Consider the following 21,816-nt stretch of genomic DNA (forward strand, 5'->3'; position numbering starts at 1 on the left):
AATTCTATATTCAAACTAAATCAATATAGCGACAGTTCTACTTAGAGGTTATTTAACACTTAAAGAATGGTACTTGGTGGAGGTATTTAGGAGAAGTAGTTAGCAACGCGGAGGTACCTAGCAGAGCAACTCTGGAATGGATCCCAATGAGGAAATCTAGGACCCTTCTCCTTGCCTGTGGTAGGCAGCCACGGGACAGCAGAGATGTAGGGAGTGACCCCATCCTTGCCACCTGGCTGGTCCAGACCAGGGTTTGCTGTGCCATGACCACTGCTCAGAGGCTGCATAAGGAAATGAAAAATGTTAAATGACTGAGTGATAGTTTCATGATTTTACCTACATTGCATAGAAGAGAGAGAAATATGAGGAATGTTTTTTGGGGGAAAATAGAATCAATCTGTCCCTATCATGTGATATACTAGGGTGATTTCTATGAACTTTACATTTTCAGAGTACAACTTCATTGCTCACTGGTGAAAAGATGGTGATTCATCAGTATTCAAATATACATCAATATTCAGTCTTGGCACTTTGAATATCACATACATTGAGTTAGTAATTTCTTCTCCTTATAGATTTTCCTCATCTCTGTAGTCATATGAGTAGAATATGCCAACTTCTTTGCCTCACTCTCAACGTGTAGTTATCCATTCCTTCATGACCTATTGTGTTCTCCTTGTTTCAGGAAACATGGTAGATATCTGATTTATAAGGAGGAATGGAATATCCTTACAGAAGGCTTTAGGTTTAGGTGGATCAGAGTCAAGACCTATCCTTTTCACTTACAACTTTAAGCCTTGAGAAATTTCATAACCTTTCTTATCCTCTGACTTGTATTGATTCAGATTATCTGCATGATCACACTTAGGAGATATAATAACACATAGAGTGGAAGCTAGTGAGTATTTATTATTACTATGTGCAAGATATTATGTAAACTCTACTTTTATAAGATTCCCTTCAGGCAGTCACAGGTTCTGTTATCATGCTCATGATACAGGGAAGAAGAAAGAGGCTTAGAAAGGTTAAACAATTTGCTTAAAGTAAAAAATGAGTGCCAGAAATAGGTTAAATAGTGGGTTTGCTGGGTCCAGAGTGGGTGTTTAATCTGCATGTGGGTCTGCCTCCTGATGGATGAGAGCCCAAGACAGAGCCCAGAGTAGAACAGGTTTACAAAATTAACTTAGCTCTACCCTGGGCTGGAGGGACTTGCTTTTTGGTGGAAAGTGACAGAAGTTGGGGCAGGGCTGGGGGGCAAGAAACTCAAGGATACACTAAAAAGTAACGTCATACAAATAGAAGCATTGCCAGAGAGCGACTCACTCACTGCCTGGGTTAAGTGGGAGAAACCTGAAGGGAAATGGAGCCTCATGGTAGGTTACCCGCAATGTAGGTAGGTAGGTAACCCCACTAAATAGGATTTGGCTTGATCCATCTTAATTTATTCCATCTTGATATAAATAAATGTGGTTTGGAGGGGGTGGGAATATGGTGTGTATGCCACCAAGTTCCTCAAGAATCTCCTCCTTAGGAGGGCCGCATTTGGTGTATCTTCAGACAAGCCAACTTCCTTAGCAGGACCAGCCATCTGGAAGCTTGTTTTATTCAGAAGTCAAAATGCTGAAATGATGCAACCTGTTGTATTTCTGTTTTTAGAGATAAGGCCAGATCAACGCTTCTTAGAATACTGTATTTCTTCAGGATCTCTCTGGTGGTTTTTTTTTCTTCTCTCTTCAAGTAGAGTAGGGCTGAATATAATTCATGCCCAGCCTTGAGCACTGTGCTTGGCCCACAGTAGATGGGCAGTGGATGTTTATTGAATGCATGACTAAAGCCTTAAGAAGAGAGTTTACCAAATACCTTTACTGTATATCTCAGATGCAGATTTAAACAAAGAGGATACTGTGATGAGAGCCCGATACCAATTCCCATGTTGGAGCGGAATAGATCAATAGAAAATTTGTGCAGTGATCCTTGCTTTGCATTTCTCTTCCCTTAGAGTAAGTCCCTATCTCTACTTGCTTGAATGGATACCTAAACCTGTCTCCAGTTTGATCTCTGAAGTGACCAAGGGAATATAATTGAAGAATTTGCTTTCATTTCTAATTCTAAACTCAAACTTATGAGGATGTAAAAAGAGCCAATTAGAGTCACAGATATTCAACTTTATTGGTTTCCCTTTGACATATGCCTACATGCACTAAAATAAATGTTTAGAAAAGATTTGTCTATAGATGTTTAGGAAGCAGAAAGGAGGATTCATAAGCCTCAATTAAAAATGCTCTTTCTAATAAAATTTTATATCTCAATTAAAAATATTCACATAAGAGACTGTGTAGATAGAGTTAAATAAGTAGCTCAGAAATACCTGAACTCAATTCTGGACTCAGCCACTTATTATATGATTTTATCTTTTGAGTGTCACTTTCTTCATCAGTTAAGTGGAAATATCACCTATCAGATATGGTTGCTGTAAAAATTAGATGTAAATGTAGATGAATCAGAGTATACGTAAAATACTTAACACATAATCAATATTCATTAATAGACAGTTATCCTTGTTATAATGCAATATAAATTTGATTATGCTAGGGGAATGTCTAACAAGAGACTTATGTTGTAAAAATATGCACCATCGATAGGCATTTAATGGTTCTAATTTATTTGACCATTTCAAAGAAATTTAAGTCATTCTATTCAGTTATTGATTTTTGTAACTGAGCAATTCTTTAACTAAACTGAACAATTAATTTAAAAATATTTAATAGCAATATGATTAAATTTCCAAATATTCCCAAGCTGGAAATATTACTATACTGATAATTATCTAATTTCTGACTAAATTCTATTCATTCATAACTGCTTTAGTACAAGAAGTACTTTTGTGAGGTGATAGGAGCTGCAGAAAACAGGACGAATCTATTTGACAATATGTCATTACAATTAGAGATGGGAGGTCTCTTACCCAGAGAGATTAAAATCTAAATGGACATTTAAACCTAGTCTTATCTATAAGAAGATGGATATTTCGGTGGGGGGGGGGGGCATAAGGAATAACTTTAAGGATGTTTCTATCACGAGGTGCTTTGTATATATCAATCGCTGTGATTTGGGAGAACTGGAACTAATATGATTTAGGAAGAATCCACCCTGTGGTGATATCTGACTTGGGCAGTGCATGTGGGTGTACATGAGATGTTTGCATTTATTTCCTATTGCTGCTGTAGCAAATTACCATAAAAGCAGTAGTTTACAATGGCACAAATTTGTTATATTGCTGTTCTGTAGATCCAAAATCCAAAATGGGTTTCACTGGACTAAAATCAAGGTGCTGGCTGGGCCAAGCGCTTTCCAGAAGTTCCAGGGGTAAATCTTGCTTTCTTGCATTTTCCAGCCTCTAGAAGCTGCCTGCATTCATTAATTCGCGGGACCTTTCCTCCACTTTCAAAGCCAATAATATAGAATCTGCACTGCCCTCCCACTCCCTCACCTTCACCCCTATCTCTGCTTCTGTCTTCATCTCTCCTTTCAACTGTGGCTCTCCTGCCTCTCTTTTTCATTTATGAACATCCTTGAGACTACTACGTGGAACCCACCTGGATAATCCAGAATTATCTCCCTACCTCAAAACCAGTAACTTAATCACACCTACAAAGTCTCTTTGCCAACAAGAATAATGCATTCACGGATTCTGAGGCTAAGGATGTAAACATCTTTGGAGGACCAATATTTTGCTTACAAAATTGCTGAATTTTGTCTTCTTCCTCTAACAGGCAACTAGAAATACAAGATCTCTTCCAGTATCTGGTGAACTGGGAGAGTACTGGTTAGGGAAGAGTTGGTAAGGAGGCAAGAACTAATTCTTTTTATTAGCCTGAGAGATTATCTATTTTTGTTAAGGTATAAAGCATGGCAATCAGATGAACAAATGGATTTTGAGGAAAGTGAAAAGTGTACATACAACAACAGAGCATTTGGAGGGAATAAGACTATAAGGAGGTTAAGTTAAAAGATTGAATCTGGTTCATTCTGCCCATATGCTGGATGGATGCCACAGTACAGTTTTTGTGCTGTCATGGCATACACTTTCATTCAGTTTACTCTTTGCCTTCCTCTCTCTGTTTTTTTGTTTTTAAGAACTGTAAATTAATGTGAGATTGTGTTATATACTTACTCTTTCATTTTATTTTCCATCTATTTCTTGGTTTTATAATATTCAAATGAATCAAAATATATAAAACTCAAATTGATTACAAATTGAGGTGCCTGTTTGACTCAGTTGGTTAAATGTCTGAGTCTTGATTTTGGCTCAGGTCATGATCTCAGGTTCCTGAGGTTGAGCCCCTCATCTGGCTCTGCACTCGGCACGGAGCCTACTTGAAATTCTCTCTCTCTTTCTCCCTCTGTCTTTCCCCCTGCTCTCTCTCTCTCTCTCTCTCTCTCTCTCTAAAATAAACAAATAAAAATCTTTTTTAAAAATGTGATTATAAATTTGACTTGGCAGCAGCATTCTGAATGTTTAAGAGAGATGAATTTTATTATTAGCTGAGGGATATGCAGATATTAAGAATTATAGAAAACTTATTCATGCTAATGGCTGTGAGCCAATGCTATGTCCATCGGTATGATATCCTGTTCACAGATCTGAACTGGGTTATAGATCATATATTTAGATTTGATGGAATTTAGTCCATCACTCGCCCAATTGAGTTCTAAATCAATTTCCCTGAGTACTAAGCAGTTTACTTCTTTATAATGCATCCGAAATGCAATAGCAAGGCTATGGATGTGTCACTGAAAGTGCATTCGCCTGCTTGAAGCTGATATCTGTGTTTGCGTCAGCTTTGTGGGCTTCCGCATGGCATGCCAGCTTTCTGCCTGGCTCTTAGTTGGGACTAAATAAAGATTTCTTGGATTGACTTTAGAAAATTTGAAAGAAAAAAATCATTAAATTCTCTTTATTTGCTCAAGACTTCAAGTTACTATTAAACCTTAGAATTTCTTTTGAGTCATAAGATAGCTGAGTTAGCTATCTAGGACTATTTTTTTATGTTTTTATTGTATATACAACATGAGTCAGGTCACAACAGAAAAAGGCATCTCTTTGTTGTTTGAAGTTTCCTTTGTCTATTTACTGGGAAGTGATTATTTGGGTTTTGGACATGTGCATTCCTTGAGAAGCAGCACTGACTTTGAAAGTCACAGAACCTGAGCCAGCCTGTGTGGCTTTCCCTTCCAGCTCAAAACCTCACCAGGCACTTCTCCTTGAGCAAGTTTTGTGACCTTTCTGTGTCTCCATTTCCTTATCTGTAAAATGGAGATAAAAAATAAAAATAGTCTCTACCTCATAGGGTAGTTGAGAGCACTAAATGGATTAATGTCTGACACATAGAAAACACTTCATATATATTTGCTATTATATTTTTACTTGAGAAGATATTTTACTTTATGCTTTTTTATGCTTAGAAAGTCCAACTGAAATAATTTTCTACTTCTCTGAAGATTTTTCATCATTTTAAAAAACATTGAGCTCTCTACTCCATCTAATACTCTGTAACATGCCATGAGGTGAGGAACCATTGCATGTTTTCCACAAAATCATTACCCAACTTCCCCAACATGACTCATAGGTAATGCTGCTGTCTCATGCCATTGGTCTTCCACAAACTCATGTGGCCACCTCCTTCATGTTCCAGTACAGATGTTCTGCTTCTCAGGATGCTTTTCCTGACACCTGCTTGGTGACACGCCAGAGTGGATTATATCCTCCCCTGTAGACTCCCAACCCAGCTGGTGCAAACCCATTAACTCTTGGGTTATAAGTGCCTGTCTTTCTTTCAAACTAGACTGAAAACTCAGGAGCAGAGTGAATGTGTCGTGTTCTTGCTGTAGATAAACCAAGAGTTGTTTAATGATAATGAAGAAATATATTAAAGAAGCCGTCTTAATTATATAATGTGAATTATTTCCTTTTGAAATTTTATGTGGTAAAGATGGAGGGAGATATGTGAATGGCACCCACAGCAATTAGATTCCCATAAAGTTCTCATTTTTCTGGTTATTGATGGTGTTTCTATGTTTCTGTACTGTGCTAATCCTCATGTAGAGGCCTACAGTGTTACAGCTTCTTGGTCAATTAGCATCTTCCAACTGCTGATGGCCCTCTATCTCATTTAGTACACTTTCTTTGTCTTTAATGATATTTTGCATGAAAAGAATATAGCCATGATGACTTTTCTTCATTTTATATTTGCCTATTACATTTTTACCCAACGCTTTCTTTTTAAATGTTGTGTCTTGCTTTAGATTTATTTCTTGGGGGTTGCATATGGTTGGATTTATTTGTTTGTCTTTCAGTGTGGAGTTTGACCTCTGTTTATTCTTATGACTGCTACATCTGATCTTATTTCTACCTTCTTGCTTAGGTATTATATGTTAAGGCCCTTTGTTTTCTTTTCAGCTGACTTTTGTTACATGGACCGTCTTCTCACACAAGTACCAACTTGGATTCATACAGACTCTAGCTCACAGAACTAAAACTCCAGTAACCAGTAACCAATTTTCTGATTCCTTTTAGTATTCAGTGTTATAAAGAAGACATCTAAGGGTGTCTGAATTTTGTTTCCTCACTGCAGAAACTCTTCATATATCTAGATAATTGCAGAATTTTTCTCTCTCCTTGTATTCAAGTTTTACAAGGATTTACTGCTACATCGGTGTTTCAATTTTAATTTTACTTCTAGATTATGATAATATTTTAAATCTATGCCTAAATTTTATTTTCAGCAATTTTTCTTCTAATATATCTTATTTGTTCTGCCTCTCCCCATCCCCACCCAGCCTCTCACTGCAATGCTATCAACTTACAGTTTGGATTTTGTGCTCTGTTCTCTGAAATCTCCTTTCACATTACTGTTGATGTTACTGATGTTCTCTTCCACAGCATATATTATTCTCTTTACTGCCTTCAGTGTGTATTTTAACTCTTCTATAAACATTAATACCCCTAGTTCTTTTCTCATCTCTGACAGCTTTCTTTCCTCTGATTTTTACCTCGGCCAGGTGCCTGTTGTAAAATCAGACACAGCTAATATCAGGTTTGCAACAAGCAAGTGGTTGTCAATGAAATGCAGAGGTCAAAATACCTTTTACTTTACTTTAATTACTTCCACATAATCCATATTGGATAGGCAAAAGAGAAAAAAAATTCACAAAAATCTAAGACAGTTTTGAAGCACTGGTGTTTAATATCTACCTTCCACCCAGTTATATCCATTATAATATTGTTAGATGGTCATCCTGTCTATAAATATTTATCTACTGCTACAGTTCCTAGATTTTGAAAGTTAGAAATATTTACATTTAGAAAATGTGTTGAGATGGAATCTTGCTTTATAAATAAGATCATTACAGAGCATTTGACTTTGTGAACTGTGCCACACTGGGTATTTTTCTGAATAGACATTTTTCTAACTCTAACTGTATTTTTGAGCAACTCACTGATCCCAGCACTATGGTACCAAACCAGTGAACTTTACTTCCAAATTCTTACTCTATGAAGACCTTAGGATCATATATACAATTTATTACTTCAGATTTCTAGACAATTATTTGTTTAATAGGAAATGAAGATGGATTTGTTATTTGTCAATGTTGTAAGAACATATCCTTTTATAAACCGCTGAATTCCAAATTTAAAATTTCCTGAACAGCTAGTTAGAAGAATGGCTCATAATGAATTCTTTTGAAATGTCTGTTAATATTAATCTGTGCATATTTCTAAGAATTCTTTCCTTGATAATAGAAGTTGTGAAATTAGAAAATCCCAGAGTGCATTAATTACATTGACTATTCCTCATTGTTTTCTATATCTGACTTCTTAGAGTTATTATTTTACTCCACAGAAACACAGAAGGGTGACTATTCATGCAGTCCTTCTGTGACTGACTACAGGCATGTGAATAATTGGTCAGGAAAGGAAGAGCATTCTATCTTATATTGTACTACTTTGCTTTTTAAAAATTCCTTAAACATGGACTCTCCATTAAAAGTAAAATTCAGGAAGGCATAATGAGTTTTATAACTGGGCAAATTTTATTGATTGATTTAGTTACTTTTCAAAAACTACAGAAAAAAAAGAATATATTTTGAACTCAAGAGGGTACATCTGTAGTCACACAATCTCTCATGATTTAAGAAAATAGAAACATATACATACACTTAACATCCATATATATATGTATAAACACGCAAACATAAGTATATATAAGTAGACATAATTTAGAGCTATCTGTGGTATATTACAAAAAATAATAATATAAATCTTTTCCTTCAGAATTCTTCTTTTAAAAGACATTCATACCCTTAATATGTAATCATTTTCATGATAACAGATTATATTTTTTAGTATTTTATTTTCTTTCAAAATGCTTCCTTACATGTTCTTTCTGGTTTATAGGATTTCTTCTGTTAAGCAAAGAATGAATATTTTGGGTGGATTAGCAATTATTTTCTCATCAGAAAACAAAAGAAAACATTTTATATTTAGGGTACAATGGAATCTATGTCCAGCTATGCCATTAACTTTAGAGATTTGGGAGAATTCACTGAACGTCTTTGGATTTTATTTTTTTTTATTTTTTTTAAAGCTTTTATTTATTTATTTTTTTTAATTTATGAAAGTCACACAGAGAGAGAGAGAGAGGCAGAGACACAGGTAGAGGGAGAAGCAGGCTCCATGCACCGGGAGCCCAATGTGGGATTCGATCCCGGGTCTCCAGGATCGCGCCCTGGGCCAAAGGCAGGCGCCAAACCGCTGCGCCACCCAGGGATCCCCACGTCTTTGGATTTTAATTTACTTACTTACACAATGACTTGTCCCTAAACCCCAGAGACAAATCAGTTCTAGTACAAAATCTTGCAATAATATTTATAATGTTTTCTAACAGAAATGATAATTCGAAAAGTTCATTTTTCCCTTTTTCACAGACCACGTTAGACTTATGGCATGTTCTTTCACAGTCTGATTTCCATACTTACAGGTATGCAAAATTTTCCCTATTTTTCCATAGGTATTTTGTGACAAGAGCATCTTTACTTGTTCTTCTATGTCACCTAAACTCATTTCCCACTGTTCTCCAACCTCAGTATCAGTCAAGCCTTCTGAAATAGCACAGTACCAGGTCAGGGGACCAATGTCCCTGTCTCCTTCTCCACCTATCCCTAAGAAAGGGACTTTCTAGAGCTTCCTTCCTGAGTGGCACAGTTGGTTGAGCATCTGACTCTTGGTTTTGACTTAGGTCATGATCTCAGGGTCATGAAATCAGGTCCGAAGTAAGACTCCACACTCAGCATGGAGTCTGCTCGAGATTCTCTCTCTCCCTCTGCCTCTCCCCATTCTCTCTCTTAAATAGATAAATCTTAAGGAAGGGAGAGGCTGTCTTATCAACTAAAAAGTTATATCAGGTGTCATCATCATCAAGGTAGGAGCAGATAGATACATCACCTTATAGTACACTGGGCAAGAAACATCACCTTGTTTATCAGGTGAAGCAATGGATTGACATTGGTTTAGAAGGCTAGGAAACCAATATGGACGTATCTTGTTAACTCAAGGTAAGTTTTCTACTTTATGACTACCTGTGTAGGCAAAGTTATTGATGCGAAGGAGAGAGAAATTAAAATATAATGTCTTTTCTTTGTCCAAAATGAAAGCCCACAAGGTGATAGAATCCAAATCTCTTAATAATCCAAACATTGATTTCCTGACCATTAATCTTGGGCAATTCCCAGTAGGATGAAAAATGATAAAAATCAAATATTTTAAAAATAAATACCACTGCAAATTTTAGCAAAAATAAACTGCTGACTTTCTGTTAAGATAAATAAGAAAATGACGTCTTTTCATGAATGATATACAAAATGAAATTTATATTTTAATGTGGAGAAACTTTAGAGAATCATGTCCAATAAAATCTATGTAGTGATCACTCACAAAAAAGTAATAGTACAATTGAATAGAAACTGAATCCATCTGTATAGATAGATAGCCCACAGGGTAAAACAGAGATATATTTTCTTTATCATGTGAAAGACTTGCAGTGGTATGTGAGAATGTCTTTTATCAAAATCAACTGGAGGAATGTACTTTTGTATGGATATGAGGTTTTGAATGACAGGTGAATTTCAAAAATAACTGACACTTATTATGAACAAGTCAATGTTGTACAATCATAGCATGTATATATCACAACTTTGTATTCCTGTACATTTTGTGGGGTTTTTTGAGAGCATGTTAAGTAAGAAAAATAAATACAATTTTAATTGAAATATGTGAAAATGTTTATTTGAATAAGAAGTTCCTATGGGGGATCCCTTGGTGGCACAGCAGTTTAGCGCCTGCCTTTGGCCCAGGGCGCGATCCTGGAGACCCAGGATCGAATCCCACGTCGGGCTCCCGGTGCATGGAGCCTGCTTCTCCCTCTGCCTGTGTCTCTGCCTCTCTCTCTCTCTGTGTGACTATCATAAATAAAAAAAAAGAATTAAAAAAGAAGAGTTCCTATGGAAAACCACACACACAGGGAGCCAAAAAATTGATTTTTAATTTTTTTCTGGGTCACAAAAGTTGTTCTTATCTGCTATTTTATATATAAAACTTAAAAGAAACTAAAAATCAGGGTACCTGTGTGGCTCACTGGTTGAGTATCTGCCTTTGGCTCAGGTCATGATCCGGGGTTCCCATAGGGAGCCTGCTTCTCCTCTGCCTATGTCTCCCCGTCTCTGTGTGTGTCTCTCATAAATAAATAAGTAAAATATTTAATAAGAAAACTAAAAATAGAAATCGATGGTTCAGTGTAGGAGCTGGGGGAGGAGGTAGGAAGAAGAGGAAAGGGAAGGAAAGAGCTTGGTTATCTGTCACTTGAGATTGTTTGGGCCTTGGTTTACAGTGGTTAAATCAAGCCAATCCAAATAACAAATACATGGAAGAGCCCTATTCTATGAGTTCCTGAAACTACGAGTACTAAAGTGAAAGGCAGGGGGTGTATGAATGAGCTCTGAATATACATGTATGCATGTAGGTATCTATATGTAGATATGTACCATACACTGATTGGTCCCAGAAAGAGCCCTTGCAATGACTTCGGAATTAGATTTCTTTAAGAGTGAATAGTAAACCATCAGGCAAAGTGATAATAGCAAAGAATACTAGATCAAATAAGAAATCTGGTTTTGAGACCAGCTCTGGTCTAAAGAGAACTAAACCGTGGAGAATCCTTGTCTTCCTTTCATATAAGGGAACATTTAGGCATGTTTCCATATGCCTAAAAGGAGCTGGCTAGATTAGGTTAGACTATATGATCTTTAAGACCTTTCTGTTTCTAACAACTGTTATCCTGTGATCAGTCAGTCAGTCTTTCACTCTGTTTCCAAACATGTAATTCCTATTACCCTGTATTTTTGTCAGGTAGATGGCTTAAATGGGAAAATATCAGGCCATCTGAAATGGGTGACTGACAAAGCTTTTTCTAATGGTACTATTATTTCTTTCTCATGTAACACACGTCTCTGTGAATAAAGAAATAAAGCCACAGTCTATAATTCTCATGGCAATCATTTATTTTAGCTACACCTATCTCCTCGAGTGTTAAGAGGTGGAGAGAGAACCAAAAAGCAATTTTTAGACTTGCTTACGATTTAGTCCACCTATCAAATCTGTCTCTAATTAATTGTGTGATCATGGGAAAGTTTTCTAACCATTCTTGACTCTCTATGGTCTTATCTATAAATTTCAGAAAAGAATAGCACCTACCTCATGAGGTTGTTAGAAAAGTAAAGGAGATAGTGCTCTCACAGCATTTAACCTAAATTCAACCCCTGGTGCCTCAGGAAAGTTCATTATTAACATCATGGAGCTCTTAATAACTATTTTTCATCAAAAAATCATAGGAGTAGGAGTGGAGACGGTATTTTTGCCTGGCATTCACATGAGCATATGCTCCTATACAGGCATTTTGTAGCTTTGCTTGAAAGCTTGAAGAAAAGAGAGTGACTGTGGGACATTGAAAACCCAGTGCTGTGAAATGTTGCAGTCTGTTTTATGAGAGCAGATATTTAAAATGCCTTTACTGTTCATAAGCTGATGCTATTTTCTTTTCAAAGCCTGAAACACATATCTGAGCATGCTACGTTTGTTTTCAGTGACTGTTGGCCCTAATAAGCCTGCGAGCGGATCTGCAGAGGAGGGTGCAGCACAGAGCGAGGCCCTGTCAGACCTCCAGGAAGCGGTGTCCTTGAAGGAGCGGATGGCGAGGTACCAGGCAGCTGTTTCCAGGGGTGACTGCCGCAGCTTCTCCGCCAATGTAAGCTGCTCCTGGTGGTTCTGGGCCTTCGGTCTGCCCTTCACACACCCTCCTTCCACTGCAATATACTGGGCAGGGGAATAAAGTACAGAAAGCACAGACATAGCATGAATCAAAGTCAGAGGATGTGAGTTGAAGCATCAGCACTGCAACTTATTCTCTGTGTGATCTTGGGCTACTATCTGAACCCCTCTCTGAGCTTCAGTTTGCATAACTGAAAAATGGGAATAGCCATCTACCACAGAAGGTCTAAGGGGGAAGTCAAAGAGACAATTTACGCGGAAGCCATAAGGCAGGGTATAAATGTGTTATTATTGCCATCATTATCATTTAACCTATAGCTATTCTCCTCAGGAAGGTTGGGAATTAATTTCAGATTTTAATAATGTGGGTCTGCATGCCGCCCTCTTTGGTCTCATGTATAGTTCATTTAAATTCACTGGCAGTATAATTTTTTTTTTTTTTTTTTTGCTTTTCTCATTTCTCTGTATGCACTAAATCCATTAGGAGTAGCTTAATCAACATAGAAATGAGGGAGATTAGCAATGTAGGCACTCTGCTAAACCAATTATGATTATAGGAAACAGCAGGATTCAGTAGGACCACCAATTTTTAGAGCCAAAGCATAATAAAGTCATATTCAAAAGAATTTGTTGGGTTCCATCATCTGTGGCCTTCAATCCACAGGGTTTGATGAGTCATTTTATTAGTAGCAGCTTTATAGCTTAATGGAATATAAGGATACTCTTTTATAATTATAATCTCCAAATTAGCAAAGTTGTTCATTTAACCGAAAGAGAAAGAGAGGGAAAGAATAGTCAAGAAGGGTGGTGTTCTAAAATAGCTACTCTTAACATTCTCCTTTACAAATTATTTAGAGACAAGGCTGACTGTGCCAAACTCATTAACAATATTGTAATTCCAAATGACATTTAAGTTTTTACATAGTCATTAAAATCCATTTTAGATGCAGCGTGGATTTTGAATGAATGTACAGAAATCACAGAAGTAGCTAGCTCTCTTCCAAAATAAATAGTATCACTTCAGCGCCTCCTGCCAGTCTTCTTAGATAGCACCCCCTGCTGGATCATTAAGGAACTTTACTACAAAGTAGTGTTTTAAATTGGAGAAAAGATTCTTGGGGAAACAGATTTTGAAAGTACAGAGCAAGAGATGGGTTATTTAGTACACAGTTTTTTAAATCTAGGAACACTTTGACTTTTTCAGGCAGTAGGAGAATACACCATAAGACAATTTTTTTTTTTAAGATTTCATTGATTTGTTCATGAAAGACATAGAGAAAGAGAGGCAGAGACACAGGCAGAGAGAGAAGCAGGCTCCTTGCAAGGAACCCAATGTGGGACTCGATCCCCGGACCCCAGGATAATGACCTGAGCCAAAGGCAGACACTTAACCGCTGAGCCACCCAGGTATCCCCATATGACAAAATTTTATTTATAATGTGCTAAAAAGAAAATATTTAAATTGGGCCCTAAGAAAACTAAATTATCCCCACTATTTAATACAAAAACAAAATGTTAACACTATTATGAAGATAACCTACATATAAGGAATTTAGTAATCTTTCTCTTCTCCTGCCCATTTGCAGGCAAAACAAACTGAGGGGAAGTGACTTACAGATCATGCATTACTGACAAAGCCAGGCTAAATTCCTGGTCTCTGGACTCCTGTCCTCTTTTTTACTGAATTCAGCTGCCTCCTCTCTCATACAAGAAAGCATCTGTGGCCCAACAAATGCCTTATTATTTGGTTTAGCCCTAAGTTAATGTTGTGTGAGAGGGGAGGAAGAGCACATATATTATCTCCAAGAAATCCTGGTTAATGTCTAAAGAAAAGCAAAATAACTGCCTCGCTGCCTTATCTGGTCAGATGCATGAAATGTCTATTCGATTATGAAATCATGGAAACTGCCTTTGACAACATTTCTATTTACACAAATAACCCCAGTATTTTACATGTAAAATCTGGAGGTCTCTGATTTGGCCCCAAATTGAATCCATTATATTTCAGTTGCATTGAGATCAGTTTCTCCTGGTCCTAGCCTCAGCCGGATGGCATTTGGTTGAACCTAAATAAAAGTCATGCCCATGGAAAGGCAGTGGTCTGCAGGAGCGTCCTAGAAAAGGAGGAGGTAACATTTGTTAAGCAGTAAATTAAGATGCCAGATTGTGCTGGCAATTTTATTTCCGTTATCTTTTTTAACACAAGGAATATGTGGAAAACATAGTGTTATTCTCAGTTTAATAAGAAATGAAACTTGAACTCTAGTCCAAGGTTTTAAGTGTTAGAACTGGGGATTAGAATCACTGTTTGGTCAACTCCTCAAATTATGTTACTTCTCCTATGCCCAAGGACCCAAGGACAGTTCTTTATAATGAAAGTAGATAACTGTGTAATATAATTACCTTATTATCAAAATAATTTAATATTAAGTTGGTCCTGTGTTAAGTATTTAAATTAACTTGTTAATAAAATGACTTGGGCAGTCCGGGTGGCTGAGCGGTTTAGCACCGCCTTTGGCCCAGGGTGTGATCCTGGAGACCCGGGATCGCGTCCCACGTCAGGCTCCCTGCATGGAGCCTGCTTCTCTCTCTGCCTGTGTCTCTGCCTCTCCCTCTCTCGGTGTGTCTCTCATGAATAAATAAATAAAATCTTTAAAAAAATAAAAATAAAAATAAAATGACTTAATTATTATGGGCATACCATTAGATTTCAAATCTTATTTCTGAGTCCAAGAATAAAAAACATTAAATAGCGATAAATATAAAAACGCTTAACACAAAGCAACCCATTATATGGTCATTTACAATAACATGGGTTGAAATGTATAGCACTGGGGCAAAACAAGGCAAAGTCACAGACAAGCCCTCCATCTGAGCAAGGAAACATCACTCCAGCTTGTGACCACAGGCTGCTCCTTGAGCAAGTCCTGCCATCCCACATATGTAAATCTCCATTTACAAGCTGCGCTGAATAAAGACACTCTATCACCACCATGAAACTACAGCTCAAAGGACTTCCTCACTTCGGTGGGTGCACAGCCATAAGGGTGTAATAGCAGCAGTACTGGTAAAAATAATTAACTACACGCATTTTTGCATATGCCATATGGTCTGATTCCAAAGCACAATGCTAAAGGGAAGGAGTGGGTATATTTGGTTTTTTAGTTCACTTGGTAGATTGGTAGATGAGAAGCAACATATTTGGTCTAGGAACTGATATTTTTGTGAAAATGCACTTACTAGGAAAGTATTTAGTCATTGCCATAATTACTGAGGCTTGCTAGATTAATTTGCACGTGATTTGGACATTGTTTATAGTTGTTACAAAGAGTAGGCTTCTTAATAATTGCCTTAAATTCCATAATTTAGTACTCACATGTTATCTACATATGATCAATTGAGGAACGCCATTTATGTACATTAAATGTTAGGGGAGGGTACAAGAAATCTTGTGGCCTTAATTCACCCTTTCCCTTCTTTATCCTAAATTTCAAAATAGATGCCACACTTTCTCATGACTTTAACACATATCAAATGGCAGTAACTGACCAGGATTTCCTTTTGAAATTTGTTGCAAGATTTGATGGTATATATATCTAAACCATATAGGTGTACATTCTCATCCCTTCTTCTCATGAAGCAAATATTCATACTTTTAAATATCGGACAGTGCATGGAATTGTGGAAAGGTTATGAATTTGGAAAAACATCCACTTGAGTTTGCTAGTACTTCAGATAATCTGGAGTATTAATTCATTCTCCAGTATTTTAGAATATGGGAAACCCCAAGATCATAGTTGTATTTTTAGGATCTGTTTGAGAAACTATATGCTGGGTAATGATTTCATGATCCCAGGAGTTTCCTATCCATGATAGGGGAACTTCGGCTCACGGCCATCCAGTTACCTTCAGGTCTCAAGGCTTCAGGGTTATGTCAGGACTGGGCCAGACCTCAGGAGACCTCCTGCGATTTGAAGGGTTGCTGAATCTCTTCCCAGTTTTAAGCGGTCCTAGAAGCTTCCTGGAGGAGGGCTGGTTGGCATGAGGCCTGTTTGCTTGAGAGTTGTCATCCCATCTGGGCTTGAGTGCCTGCTGGGCTGGGGAGAGTGTTGAATCATCAAACCAAAGTCCTTACGTTACTGCACTTCCCACAGGGGCATAATATCTGACCAGGCTCCTCGGGCTTTTCAAGTTGCTCCAAATGAAGCCTATTGAATCAGGCTTTCTGTTCTCCAAAATGCCAACAATAGCCTAGAATGCTTCTAACCTTAAACCTTCTAATCTAAGTCCTGGGGTATGCCAACCCTGGAGTGGTTGTTGCTTTGCTTGTCCTTTCATACTAGTGATTAAGGCAGAAGCAATCATGAAGACAGATCCTGGTTCAAATTCCAGCTCCTACTCACACCCAGCAATGAGAACTTAATAACTTGCCTTACTTGCCCAAACCTCAATTTCCTCATTTTAAAATGAGAATAAATGTCCATATCTCACAGAATATGGAGAAACGTCAAATGACAAGATACATGTAAACACATAGAAATCACTCAGCTCTAGTATTAAGTAGTTGTTACTATTACTGATATTGACATTTTCATATAAGAGGGGCTTATTTTATTCATCTTTAGTGATTCAAGTACATTTTGAAATGAGTCAAATGTTTTTAATATTCTTTCTTAATAATGTGTTGCTTATGTAGACATTTGGAATTTTAATGACAACCTTACTGCAGGTTAAAATTGAGTCCATTATTCTAATTTCTCCTAGTTTGTGTGTATTATTAGTGAAATAGATTCTACAGGTTTAATCTCTAAATATCAAAACCTATCTGAGGGGATCCCTGGGTGGCGCAGTGGTTTAGCGCCTGCCTTTGGCCCAGGGTGCGATCCTGGAGACCTGGGATCGAATCCCATGTTAGGCTCCTGGTGCATGGAGCCTGCTTCTCCCTCTGCCTATGTCTCTGCCTCTCTCTCTCTCTCTCTCTCTGTGACTATCATAAATAAATAAAAATTTAAAAACAAAACAAAACAAAACCTATCTGAGATAAGAATTAACTCAATATTTTGAAGCTCTTCCTGACTTTATATCAAAGACTGATAAATGAGAAAACAACATGGAGAGATTATTTTTTATTACGGTTTTCTGTAAAGGCCTACTGAAATAATTGCATATGTTCATATTTTTTAATATACCACCCATCAATAATTGTCAACTATAAAGCATAATAGCTTGTAAATCCCATCTTGAGCAGATATAAAGCTGAATTTTCCTTTTCCTTAAATTATCTTAGATAATGGAGGAATCCAGAATGTGCACAGTGCCTGGTGGTTTGGCCAGAGTGAAGAAACAATTTGAAAAGGACAAAATTGCTTCTTCCTGTAATACCTTGTCTCAGTACCAATACCAGCATGAGAAAAGATCTGAACAGGTAATGCTACTGCAGGTAATGGATAAATCACGTGTGGTATAAGTGTTCTCATTTCAGTGCCAATTCAGAAAGCCCCCTATTCGGTGGTACATTTATTTTCATTACTCATTAACAAATATTGTAATTTTAAGATGCTTTAGAAAATCATCTTTAAAGCATACCAATGTATTGATTAACTTATTACTTGGAGCATTTTGTCATATTTCTAGGGAACCATGCTGGAATATTTTTCTTCTCAGCTTCTAATGTTTCAAGCATAAATGAAAATTAAATAGCCTCGGTTAGTCAACAGGTAAATAGAAATGTTGAGAGCCACATTTATATTGAGCCTCTGCTTCTAGGCTATAATTCATGATAACCTCTGTGCTGGTTGTTTGTATAGATTAACTGTGAAGCATTATTTAGCTGATCATTGTGGTGAGTTTTCTGTTTTCTTTAAAATCATCAAAAATTGAGTAGTAGAACCCAGATGTTGCATAAAATTGCATAATGTAACTTCTGCATTTTATCTTATATAAAAGATTTTCCCCATTTCATTCCTCCATTATATATATCACCAAATATTGTCATGGGTTATAATGATTTTTGAATGTGAGAATCTCAGTAATAAAACCCATTAGACTGAGCTCGGCACTCTGAAAAATAGTAATTGCACTGTACACAGCTGTATTTAGGTCCATGTTTTCCATGAGGAAGAGAGTAAGTGGGGTACTTTTACAATTTGGTTGTGGAAGATAAAAGGTGGTTTTTTGTTTGGTCAGTTTTTAAGAAAAATCCCTAGGATATTTGGAGTTACCTAAGTTTTAAAAATTAAGGCAATTGTGTGTGCATAATATGGATGGGGGAGAAATGGGGAAAGTATATCAGAATGATTAAAAATCTGATATGTGAAATAGTATTTGTTTTCCATTTCTGGCTTTGTCTGAAAAGTAAAAATTGTGCAATATAAATAGCTCAATGAATTTATGGTAAGATATGTTCTAACTTTGCCTGAAGGAAACAAAATGTAAATAAGTAATTAGGATTGGATATACTTGTGGTTTAATATATAGCTGTTGCAACATAAGAGTCTTTAAATGAGTCAACTGTGTGTTTACTTGAAATTAGTCAACAATACAAAATGTAGTTAGTTATCATTAATAAGTAACAAATTCCATGCAGACAGGTATGTATAAACACATGGCTTATGTTTCTGGAAAACATTGTAATAGAGTTTTAGGCTATGGGTCTTGTAGATCTGAGATCAGAGGGCGCCTCTGCAGCTTACCAGTTGAGTGACACCGACACGGGGTCACCTTCAGGGCACATGGCCCTGGGTAGTCACTCAGGGCCCCATTCTGAAAGGGCACGGTACTTGGCTTGTGCTTTGCTGTCATCATCTTGAAATTTAAAAATATATATATTTTATTTATTCATTCATGAAAGACACAGAAAGAGAGAGGCAAAGACAGGCAGAGGGAGAAGCAGGCCCCATGCAGGAAGCCGGATGTGGGAGTTGATCCCAGGACCCCAGGATCATACCCTGAGCCAAAGACAGATGCTCAACCGCTGAGCCATCCAGGCGTCCCTCATCTTGAAATTTTTAATAATTTTGCAACAAGAGGCCTGGGTCTAGCATTCTCATTTTTCACTAGGTCTGGCAAATTATGTAGTCAGTGCCACAGAGACCGAATTCAATACCCCTCAAGCCTCCGTTTCTGATTAAGATGGGGCAACTGATGAGGGATTTGCCCATCTCATAAGGTTAATAATGAGGGCTCTAATATGACAAAGAGCAGTTTCCATGAAGGTAGTTCATTATCCATGAAACTTGAAGTCAGTTTAGGACTCCTTAATATTGCAAGAGATGGAAAGCCCAACCAAAAGTGGCTTAAGCCAAAAGGAACATTATAGATTCACAAAAAATGCAGTCTTGTGGAAGGGAAATTTGGTGTCAGCTCCAGTGGTGTACTAGAGCATCTGGCTTGTACCAACTCTCTGATTATTAAATTTTTAGGAATATTGTAAACCAAATAATGTCATGTTAATAGCTTAAAGTCGACCATATCAACGATATTTATACTAGAGAAATTGGCAGATTCTTTCTTTCTTTCTTCCTTCCTTTCTTTCTTTTTTTCTCTTTTTTTTTTCTTTGAGAATCCATTGTTAAGTATGTATTTCCTTACTGCTAATGTAAGGACTCAACTTATGTCCATAGCATAATAGCTAAGAGCACAGAAACTGGAGCCAGATCACTTATGTCCAGATCCCTACTCCTTCATCTATTAGTTGTGTGACATTAGGCAAGTTCCTTAACCTATTTGTGCCTCAGTTTCCTCAATTATAAAGTCAATATTATAATAGTACCCACCTCATAAGGTTAAGAGGATTAAATGAATTATATTTGTAAAGTGCTTGAGACTGTGCTTGGCCCATTGTAAGCACTACACAGTGTGGTGTTTCAGAAAAAATAATAATAATAAATAAAAAAATAAAACAAGTATTACCTTGAACATATTTCTTTTTTTTTTACCTCACTTCCTCTGGGCTGGTCCCATTGTCACCCAGGTTTCCCCCAGTTCATAGTAAAAAGATGCAGAGAAAAAGTGAGATCCTTTTCCCAGAAGTTTCGGGAACAAACCTTACTGCATCTAATTGGCTGTAAATGGAACACTGATGTTCTTCCTAGAACTAATTTCTCAGCTGGGGGACACTGATTGGGTGAAGCCTCTGTACCTGTTGACCTAAGTGGAAGTTCTCAGCATTCAGTTTTCAAGGGAGAATAAATGAATACTGGGTAAAAGTAAAACCAAACAGCAGCAACATATGAATGTTATACACACACACACACACACACACACACACACGTACTTGCTATAAACTCCTTCCAAATATAATCTATTATAAGCTGTAGTCCCTACTCTGGAACATGAAATATTAATGCATGTGAGTGTAATAAATAAAACCATGCACTAGAAGTCTGAATATCTGCAGGACTCCAGGCCTTTAGTGACCTCTCTGAACTTCAGTTTCATTATGTACCTTTAGACATGCTAATAATATCCAATAATTCCATGAGGAATGACCAAACCTAGGTCATAATGCCATGTAATATAAATAATATATAAAGGAAACATGTTAGAATAAACTAGCAAATATCTTTTACTGAACTGCATGCTGAAGTCTCGGGGAAGATGAAAGAAAAAAAGTCATCCATACCTTAGAAAATGAAATAACTAATTTATAATCCTTATTAGAAATTTGAGATACATGTCAAATCTGGTTATAAAGGGGAAAACATAGAAAAAATCATGTCTTAGATACTCACTTAAAATTTTCAAGCTATTAAATGCATTCTAAAAATTGCTTTTCTTATCAGCAGGGATTGAGGACATTTAAAGGTAGAGGCAGAAAGTTAATTTTGTCTTACCTAAGCTGTTGTCCACCCAGATGGTGTTTTCAGTCTTTGCTTGTTCAAAGTACTTGAGACTTATTTCTCTGCTAAGTCTGCCCCTGGCCAGAAAAAAACCTTATTTTGTTAACATATAAAAATTAATATTAATTTGAAAATCAAGTTTAATTAGAGTTAAAAGAAAGAACATTTGTTTTGGATTTCTGACAATATTTAATGTCACAATTAGTAATAATCTTGTAAGGTGTAATAATTAAGTTCAATCTGCCTGTTTCCTTTCTAATATACTGAAGTCAGATGTTTCAGGATAATTAGCTATCTGGTAATCATTTGTCTGGAAGATCAGCTACAGGGCTAGACAAGTTTTGAAAATTAAGCTATCTCTCGGGTTAAAGATCCCTCTGTCTGCTGATTGATCCAACTATTATATCAGACTATCTTTTATTCAAAAAGTTTCTAAAATAGAAAAAAAAGGAGATATAATATATAGGAACTCTCATTTATGCCAGACACTTAAGTTCTGAGATAATGTCTTATTTATATATTCTAGACTTGTCATGCTTCCTGGTTCTGCCTGTTAGCATCACTGCTAGCCTATGGAGCATCCTTATGTAAATT

The 21,816-nt window shown here is 36.8% G+C and overlaps 1 protein-coding gene across 2 annotated transcripts in view; it reads left to right on the plus strand.

Moving 5' to 3' along the window:
• XIRP2 (xin actin binding repeat containing 2) overlaps positions 1 to 21,816 on the plus strand; it is a 74,028-nt gene that overhangs the window by 12,552 nt on the left and 39,660 nt on the right. Inside the window, exons 2-3 of one of the 2 annotated variants that reach the window (XM_041722256.1) lie at positions 12,199 to 12,359; positions 17,670 to 17,807. In XM_041722256.1, coding sequence (XP_041578190.1) covers positions 12,303 to 12,359; positions 17,670 to 17,807 — 195 coding nt within the window. In that variant the 5' untranslated portion in view covers positions 12,199 to 12,302. Of the gene's footprint in view, positions 1 to 12,198; positions 12,360 to 17,669; positions 17,808 to 21,816 lie in introns of those variants that run through there. The other variant, XM_041722257.1, reaches the window with a different exon arrangement.

The sequence above is a fragment of the Vulpes lagopus genome, chromosome 11 (assembly GCF_018345385.1).
Source record: "Vulpes lagopus strain Blue_001 chromosome 11, ASM1834538v1, whole genome shotgun sequence".
Classification (NCBI taxonomy): domain Eukaryota; kingdom Metazoa; phylum Chordata; class Mammalia; order Carnivora; family Canidae; genus Vulpes; species Vulpes lagopus.